Source organism: Glycine max, chromosome 7 (genome assembly GCF_000004515.6).
Source record: "Glycine max cultivar Williams 82 chromosome 7, Glycine_max_v4.0, whole genome shotgun sequence".
NCBI lineage: Eukaryota > Viridiplantae > Streptophyta > Magnoliopsida > Fabales > Fabaceae > Glycine > Glycine max.
The window spans coordinates 39,547,392-39,557,557 of record NC_038243.2 but is presented as its reverse complement, the minus strand read 5'-3'; the positions used below and the strand labels follow the sequence as shown (position 1 = coordinate 39,557,557).

General features: G+C 30.3%; 1 protein-coding gene across 2 annotated transcripts; it reads left to right on the top strand.

The window, feature by feature from the left end:
* Positions 1-1,219: 1,219 nt before the first annotated feature.
* Positions 1,220-8,152, top strand: LOC100787284 (probable sulfate transporter 3.3). 2 transcript variants are annotated; one of them, XM_003529367.5, is made up of 13 exons: positions 1,220-1,807; positions 1,986-2,034; positions 2,130-2,337; positions 2,483-2,654; positions 2,801-2,866; positions 4,978-5,091; positions 5,228-5,344; positions 5,834-5,960; positions 6,052-6,338; positions 6,796-6,986; positions 7,079-7,161; positions 7,551-7,627; positions 7,728-8,152. In XM_003529367.5, the coding sequence occupies exons 1-13, from the start codon at positions 1,508-1,510 to the stop codon at positions 7,914-7,916; spliced, it is 1,980 nt and encodes a 659-aa protein (XP_003529415.1). In that variant the 5' UTR covers positions 1,220-1,507; the 3' UTR covers positions 7,917-8,152. The 2 variants fall into 2 exon arrangements, with proteins under 2 accessions (XP_003529415.1, XP_006583911.1); XM_006583848.4 differs by lacking the exon at positions 2,801-2,866.
* Positions 8,153-10,166: the final 2,014 nt, after the last annotated feature.

Genomic DNA, 10,166 nt, shown 5'->3' with positions numbered 1-10,166 from the left:
TTATAATAACTAGAAATTCCAAACAAATGTTTATCACATGTGACTTTGTCTATTTTATTTTATACTACATATGTGACTTTATCTAAATAAAAGATATTTATACGACTGAAGAAAATTCATTGAGTGAGTAAACCAAGTGTTGCATAATTGTTCCAACTGTTTTTGAGTTTGAATAATCAATATATAAATTGTTAAACACTTGAAGAAAACTTTGTACTTGAAAAAATCTTATCCAATTTTAAAACAATAAATTGTATTCATACATTTGTTCTATAAAAATATTCTCAAGAATATGGAATTGATTTTTTTTTTGGGTGAAGATATGAAATTGGTCCTAATACATTTGGTAAATATTAATTATTAATTTTTTTTGTTAATAAGAAGATTAGAATCCGTGACTTGTCTCATTTTCCTTTTTTATTCATCACTAAACCAATCTTGTATCTTGTAGTCTTAATACATACATTAAAAAAATATAAGTCGAAGAAAAAAAAATTGAACCAAACAGGCAACTAATTAATTATATGTGGATTTATCTGAATAAATGATATCTATATGATTGAAGAAAACCTCCAAACTAAGGATATGGAATTTGGTCTTAATAATAATACATACATTTGAAAGAAAAAAAAAAGAAACCAGAGAGCTTAATTTGTATGGTCGTATTGTGCTAAGATGCTGATTAATACGAAGTAAAATTCCTTCTTAAATACGGCAATCGTTGAGACCAAAACTCTGTCTAAGCAATGATGCCACGTAAATCAACGAACTACGTCATGTTTGTACGAATTTGTGAGCCAAAATCATTTAGCTAATGATGTTCCTGATGTCAGTAATGTTTGAGTGGAGGTTGAATGTTGTAGTAAGTGATGATTTCCTTCATCAACTTAAGCATAGAGTCACTTAGAAGTGATATGGAATTTTAGCATGACTTTTTGAGTAAACATGAGATTGATACGAGGTATTTATTAAGTCTGATGATTAATCTCTTTCGAAGAATCTGATTATCATCTTTTGCAGAGTTATTTTTTTTTTAATAATTTTTTAATATATAAGATTTGAATTCAAAATTTTACTTAAAAAGATGATAATTCCACTAGAACCCATTGATTTATTGGTGAATTTTAACATGCCTTGAACAAATACTGTGGGACCTGATTTCTCTGGTTGAAAAAAAATTAAGTGTCCAAATATGTGAGGAGAATGTGCATATATTTAGCAGAACCGTATAGTATGGCCACTACAGGCACAGCTCCCGCTAGCTATCCCTTCTCGTGTTTTGATTTTCTGAAATTACATCTCAAAATTTGTTGTTATCCTCTTGTACTTTAGCTGACATAGGTGCGATCTTGTTTTATAGCGGTTTTGCAGACGTGTTGATTACAGGGGTAGGTCAGAGAGAGTTCCTCACATAAAAGGCATCATTGCTCAAACCACAATAAGAAGCTAAGAAGCCTAATAATAAGTAACACCACACCATTTCTCATATTAGTTCTGTTCTCTTCAAATGGAGCCTAATAATGCATGTACTATGCATTCTCATTGCATAGAGATGTCCATGGAAGTGCACCAAGTTGTTCCACCACCCCACAAGAGCACCCTTCAGAAGCTCCAGGGTAGACTCAAGGAAACTTTCTTCCCTGATGATCCTCTGCGCCAATTCAAGGGACAACCTCTTAAGAGAAAACTGATCCTTGGAGCACAATATGTGTTCCCTATTCTTCAATGGGGTCCTAAGTACAACCTCAAACTCTTCAAATCTGACCTTGTTTCTGGCCTCACTATTGCTAGCTTGGCCATCCCACAGGTTTTCTCAAGTTCACTCTCTGCCTCTTTTCTTTCTTGATACAAAAAAACCGTACGTATTCTTCACAGGAGACAATCTTGCTCGAGCTTGTTCTCGCCTTGTCTCTTAGTCATCATGAAAATGTTCATTCATATTTCTAACTTGCTTCTCTTGTTCAATTATGTATTTTATCATTCAGGGAATAAGTTATGCCAAGCTTGCAAGTCTTCCTCCAATTGTGGGACTTTGTAAGTGTATTGATTTATGTCCATAGTTTGGTATGTGCTAATTTATGTTACATCACATGCTTATGTATTGTGATTGGTCTTGCTGCATATTTCAGATTCTAGTTTTGTTCCACCACTAGTTTATGCTGTTCTTGGAAGCTCAAAGGACCTTGCAGTTGGACCTGTTTCTATTGCTTCTCTTGTGATGGGATCCATGCTGAGGCAGGAAGTGTCTCCCACAGCAGACCCTATCCTGTTTCTTCAGCTAGCTTTCACTTCAACATTATTTGCTGGCCTCTTTCAAGCTTCTCTTGGAATCCTAAGGTAATTAGAATTATTAGTCCCTTCCATATCATGCAATTTTTAATTATTATTATTGTCAATCTGAAAAACTACAAGAATGAAGAATCATTCTGATATACTATAAGACAATACAAGCCAAGGTATTATATGTTGTTAATGGTTTCAGGCTAGGCTTCATAATTGATTTTCTATCTAAGGCCATTCTTATTGGGTTCATGGCTGGTGCTGCTATTATTGTGTCACTGCAACAGCTCAAGAGCCTGCTTGGAATCACACATTTCACTAATCAGATGGGTCTGATTCCTGTTATGACTTCTGTTTTCCACAATATACATGAGGTAAACTCATTTAAATTTTACGCACAAACATGAGAGCACACAGATTGAGTGCTGGGGCAGTTCTTTATTTGTCTCTAGGTTAAAATGGACTCTACTTCTATATTCTATATACTCTTAAAAAAAAGTTTTCTATGATTTTAATGCAGTGGTCATGGCAAACAATATTGATGGGGATTTGTTTCCTGGTGCTACTGCTATTAGCAAGACACGTTGTATGTTGTTCCCTTCAGTCATTTTTTTTTTGTCTTACTAGATTTCTCACACACACTAACAACCACTGTAACAAGCCCTTAACTTCCAAGAAATACGACAAAGCCATTAACACAGTATTCTATATTATTGTATATATAATATAGTTTCACAGCACCAATTATCACACACATGGATCAGAGCTCAGGACCACTGACACATAGATTCATAGCCATGGTGTGGTGAACTCGTACACCACACCGTACGACTTTTTATTTTTAATAAAAAATAATTATTGCACAATAACTTTTTATTAATTTTTTTTTATTTTACTAAATTATTCAATAAAAATAAATGTATTTAATAGTACTAAAGTCTAAAAAATATTTAGTATGTTTTTTACATGAAAAATAAGAAATAGAAGTATTATATCTTGGAGAGATTAATTATCTGACAATAATTTTTCATTGATTATTTTAATCTTTTACAAAAAAAATTAAAAATAAATGCTTTTCATAGAATTAAAATTTTTTTTAAAAAATATTTAATGTGTTCTTCACTTAACAAATAAGAAATATTATATTATATCTTCGAGAGATTATTTATCCCACAATATTTTTTTCCATTAATTTTATAAAATATTGAATAAAAAAATAAAGGCTTTTAACAGTATTAAATCTAAAATATTTAATCTGTTCTTCACTAAAAAATAAGAAATATCATATCATAGAGAGATTAATTATCCCACAATAATTCTCATTAATTATTTTAATATTCTATAAAAATATTAAATAAAAATAAAATGCATTCATTAGTACTAAAATCTGAAAAATATTTAAGATGTTCTTCACTTGACAAATTGTTATATCTTAGAAGGATTAACTATCCTAAAATAATTTTTTCATAAATTATTTTAATATTTTATAAAATTATTAAATATAAAATAAATTAATTTAATAGTATCAAAATCTAAAAAAGTATTCAATATTTAATGTGTTTTTCACTGACAAATAAGAAATATTATAACTTTTTTTTGACAGCTTTCTTAACCAAAGTTAACAATTATCTTAAAGAGATTAATTACTATATTTTTATTAATTATTTTTATATTTTATAAAATCTAGAAAAAGTAAAAAATTAATATTTTCATAATTTTTTTATCTGTCTTTGCACATGTGAACATGTGTGCGTGTTCATAAATCAATATTTAAAACATAAATTGGGAAAATTATACTTCAAAGACATTAACATAAAATGAGAAAGTTACACTTTAAAAGATAAAATTAGTTGTACTTACAATTAAAAAAATTAATTATTTGAATTTTTACAACTTAATAATGTATTTATTTATTTTATTAAGAACTTAATAATTTATTTATATATGTGATGTATCTACGTGTATAAATGAATAGTTATAACAACATTTTATAATCTAAGGTGCATGAGTATTCTTATTTTAGAAAATCTAAATTTTTATTATATTTTTTTTCTTTCACCACAAGTTAATCTCATATCATAAACAACATTTCTCGGTTAGCAAACTTGAAAATAAACTCGTAAGAGAGATACATCTACCACAATCTAGATTGATTATCACACCCTTTATAATCTATAGTACATTTGCACACTTAAATAATAAAAAGGATCTCATTAGTGTATTCTTTAATACTTTTTTATTATTTATAAACTTTCACGTGAATTTTGTAAAAGAAAAATTATAATTCTCTTAATAAGATTCTCGTAAAATTCATTCAAAATGAGCAACAGTATTATAAAAATTACGTTAAAGGGTGCATTATTTTCTCTCGGTAATATTATATAATTAGTATTGTTCTAAGTTTTTTTAATTAAAAATCAAACCTATTTTTTTTAATGTTTGTGTAAAGGCATGTTTGAATTTGAATAATAGCCGACAATCTTTGGGAAAGTACCAATTAGTTAATGACTTTGTTATTGAAAATGGGATCTATAAAATTCAAGATCTTTTCATGCTCAAAACTGTTTAAAATGTTAGATTAATTTAAAAAAAATTAAAATGACGTAAACATGTTTCTGATGTATAGCCGAATAGTTAACTTCTCTCGAAATGAATGCAGGGTAGTATTGACTAACTCATGGAAATAAATGCATGCAGAGCATAAAGAAACCAAAGCTATTCTGGGTCTCAGCTGGAGCTCCTCTTATGTCTGTCATCATCTCTACCCTCTTGGTTTTTGCAATTAAAGCTCAAAATCATGGCATCAGTGCGGTAAGTCATCCCATCCCAACGCTTACTATTTGCTTCTGAAATTGTCATTAGTCTAGCATTAGATTTTCTTAGTTACAAATTATTATTAGCATAATTACTAAACAAAGGTTTTGCTGTCTGATGATGTCGTTGCTAGATTGGAAAATTGCAACAAGGAATAAATCCTCCATCATGGAATATGTTGCTCTTTCATGGAAGTCACCTAGGCCTAGTTATGAAAACAGGGCTTATCACCGGGATTTTGTCCCTCACTGTAAGTTTAAATTTTTTCTTTCCCCTCTTTCTTTTTATTTTTTTTTTCAAACTTTTTTTTAATTTTATTTATTTCCGTCCTGGAGTAAACATACAAGCATCTAAAATAAAATTTTGATAAGAAAAATATTATTAAGATTCATTTTAACACACTATGTATGGAGAATATCTAGTTTAGTTAGATTGAACAAAATGCGTGAGTTATTGTAAACTCTTCGGTATGGCCATACTATCTTCTATTCCTATGAATGAAAAAAAACACTATGTGAAATTCATGTGGAGTCCATTAAGTAATGCTGACCCTCATCCTCTAATTAATGATGATTCTCATTCATATTTAGTGGGGCTCACCTAAATTTCACCTCATAATAGATCATGTGTTACAAAGTATATTATTAACATTCCTCGTGTTAGTATATATGATATTTACACACACATAATTGGTTTCATTAGTGTCAATGGATAAGTGTTTTTTTTTTCTTTTTGACAGGAAGGTATTGCAGTAGGAAGGACATTTGCAGCTCTCAAAAACTACAAAGTGGATGGAAATAAGGAAATGATGGCAATTGGGTTTATGAATGTGGTTGGCTCCTTCACTTCCTGCTATGTTACAACAGGTTTTTGTTTTTTACCTAAAAACCTGTTTCAAAAGGCTTTCTTGAAGTCTAATAAAGCATAAGACTTACACATTTAAACTATGAAATTCAGGTGCTTTCTCTCGATCAGCTGTTAACAATAACGCAGGAGCAAAAACAGCTGTGTCGAATGTAGTGATGTCTGTGACAGTCATGGTAACACTCCTTTTTCTCATGCCATTGTTTCAATACACACCTAATGTCGTGTTGGGCGCAATCATAGTCACAGCAGTAATTGGCCTCATTGATCTCCCTGCTGCTTGTAACATTTGGAAGATAGACAAATTCGATTTCGTTGTGATGCTGACTGCTTTCTTAGGTGTTCTTTTCATCTCTGTCCAGGGAGGCCTTGCTCTTGCTGTAAGTTTATTTATTTCTTCAACTTTTGCTAATAATGCTAACATTGTGAGTATCATTGTCATGGAATTGCCTTTATGTACAATGCCTACAAGACTATAAATGTATTTTAGTTTTTCTAGATGAAGGTTTTAATTCCCTTGACACTTGTAGCTACTCATAATCATTTTGCAGTCCTTGCCCAACAAGATCAAGTGCTTTTGTATAAATTATAAACCATAATCCTGCAATTTAAACAAGGGGCTGAGTCCCAAGGAATCTAACTTAGTTGGTTGAGCAGGATACGTGAGTTATTATAAATCCTTTGATACTGTCTTCGATTTCTAAGGATAAAAAAATAAGGGCTAAGTGACTAGAATGCAGAGAAAATATAGTGCGGATGCTTTTAGCACCCTTTTATGCAAGTAGAACAAAATATAGCTCTTTTTAACTTACAACGGATGGCAATACTATTGATCAGGTCGGGTTATCAACTTTCAAGATACTCTTGCAAATTACGAGGCCGAAAACAGTAATGTTGGGGAAGATTCCAGGAACAGACATATATAGAAATCTTGATCAATACAAGGAAGCTGTGAGAATACCTGGATTTCTTATTTTAAGCATTGAGGCTCCCATCAATTTTGCTAACATCACATATCTCAACGAGAGGTTAGTTTCACCTTTGTAAATTTCATGATGTAAATTTCATTTTGGTGGATAGATGTTACCCCTGTTACTCAACTATTGACATGTTATGTTAGAACGTTGCGATGGATTGAAGAAGAAGAAGAAGACAACATAAAGGAACAATTAAGCCTTCGATTCTTAGTATTGGAAATGTCAGGTAACTTCATTAGATAGAACAAAGGTGAATCATATAGTTTACACATCATAACATTCAGTTCATAATTTTGGGGATCATTTTTGTAATGAATTGGTAATAAAATAATCTAAATATCAAAGTCTTACTATAATCTGTGGATGTTCCCACCTCCCATTTTCAACTTACACCTCCATCCAAGTTCCATGTGTGCTCCTAGCTTGCTTAACTAGTAGGCTGAGGAGTAAATAGTCATTTGTAAGACTGCATTTTCATCCAATGAGGCAATTGAGCCAATAGAAATTCACTAGCTATTCAAGCATATCACTGAACATATTTCATCTACCTACGTATCCTTCAAAATAGTACTCGTCCAATCAGAAAAATAATGAGTATCACTTTGAAATTTTCAGCTGTGAGTGCTGTTGACACAAGTGGAATCTCACTTTTCAAGGAGTTGAAAGCAACACTGGAAAAGAAGGGTGTTGAGGCAAGAATCCTAAACTCTGGCATACTTTTACTTTACACACCTTTGTATGTGTGTTTCAAATCTCAACTGTGACTAATTCATGTGTGTTGGGTTGTGACAGCTTGTGTTGGTCAATCCTCTTGCTGAGGTCATAGAAAAGCTTAAAAAAGCAGATGAAGCTAATGATTTCATACGAGCAGATAACCTTTTCTTAACAGTTGGAGAGGCTGTAGCTTCACTTTCATCAGCAATGAAAGGCCAATCATCAACCATTACAGAAGGGACACACACAATTGTGTCACATAATTGATAAATTAAGACTGCAAAATATATAAGAAAAGGTAAAAAAAAAAAGAAAAAAGAAATAGAAGCAGCAACAACTACAAGACTAGCATAGAATTTGCCTAATACCAATCATTGTAAAATCCTACAGTATAAACAATTAAAGTGAAATGTACCCTTGTGTCATTTGTGCTTGTTCTTACTGGATTTGCCTCACAGGCATTGTAGTCATAACTTATATGGGAACTACTTGTTGCTTGTTAATTCAATCGTTGAAGTTGATTTCCAAGCACTTTTCAGCACATCCAGTTCAACAAACTACTTGCAAAGTTCATAAGTTTGTAAATATTTCTTATCATTGTAGCAAGAAGCTTATCCCATGCATAGTATCTCATCGCCTTTCATTAAACATACTTTCATTCCTTATATGATTTATAAATTGTTCAAAGTTATTATAATTTGTTTTAAATCCATTTAAAATAAATTTATCTGTATGAATTTTGAATTAAGTTTACAATACATAGAAAACTATATAATATAATATAATATTTTTATTATTAAATTGAAAAACATGCATGAAAATATTTTATTTGTCTAAATTTCATTAAAATGTAAATTAGATAATATCAATTATCGTTTGAATTTTGCTTGAAACACACAAGTAAAATAACATTAAATCATTTGAAACTTGTCCTAAACATGCAAGCAAAAGCAAAATAATATATATCATTTTGTAATTGTATCTGAAATATGTAAATAAATTAATATTATTTTTTTTGTAATTTGTATGATATAAATTAATATAATAAGCAATGTGTTACTTACATATTTATCTGAATCTGTGGGAAATCTATATCTGAAATTTTTTTTAGATGAAATTTGTGACAAATGGAAATATTTCTAGTAAGAATTTTTCAAACAATAAATAATTTATATAAATTTTTTCCAAAATTAGTTTTTCGTTTGAAATTTATAAGAAATTTGTCCAAATTTCTCTTTGAAAAATAACTATTTTAGTAAAGTGATTCATTAACCATATCATATGAGGTCTTTCATGAGGGTGATTCCACGACATTATACATCCAAGGCTCGATCTGTGTTTATGTCCTCTTCTTCATGAATCAACTTATGAATTTATATTTGTCTAGGAGGAATATCATTACAAATTTAAGTTTTGAAAGTTCAATTGAGGGAGCAATCACCTAGTAATTACAATCAATCTTAACAACAAAGTAGATCAAACAAATTAAGCTCGGATGAATCACAAAACTTGCTTCAAAATTTGCAATTTGCAAAACAAAAATAAGAAATGGATGAGTAATGAAAAAAAAGTACATTCAATTTATAATTAATTGTAAATAAATAGGAAATAATAATTTGATCTCCCTTAAAATTCTCTCTCCCTTAGATTCTCCTTCCCACCTCCGCCCTTCAATTTAAAATATCAAAATACTCAATATAAAAAAAGAGAAGATAATGTGCGGTAAAAAACTTGGTCAAAGACATCTTCATGTTCAGTCAAATAAAATTGTAAAGTGTTAAAGACATTTGTGTGGTACAACCTCCAAGAAAACATGTACGACATGCAATCACTCTCAAGAAAATGTTGCAGGAAATCTCCTTCTCTCTAACTCTCAAAGTAATTTTTTGGCCCTCATTCTCTTACTCACCCTTTCTCACCTCCTTTCATTATGTTCTAATTCCATCATTCTCCCACCTTCGCTCTAGCTTCCACCCCTTGCTAAATATCAAAAATCTAACAAGGAGAACAATTTGAAAATTGTGATTGTCAATGACCTGTACTATTATGGTATAACTAATTGGGTGATGAATCAATGCTTCGACTGGTGATTTAGAAGAAGATAAGAATGAGGATATGCAATTAAAAAAGGTGAGTTCCAAACCCCTATCATGTTTGTATGATTGTATCAATAATTTTTATAAACAATTTTAATATTTTTGTCACCTCAATGGACGTATATCTGCATAGTTTAATTTTATAAGTTATAAGTATCAACAAGTTTTACTTTGTCATATAATATCACACCATTTGAAGAGAATTAATTCATGATCATAATTTTATTAAATGATGTGTTAACAAATATAATTATATATGTACTAGTTAATTTTTTTTCTACTTTATTGCCAAGAGTATCTTCACTTAAAATACAAATTAATTGGGTACAATTTAACACTAAAGATAGGAGCTCTTCTAGTGATAATTTCTTCTCATATACATAAATCCCTAAATCAATTCCAGGTTGCCATGCTTAAGGAA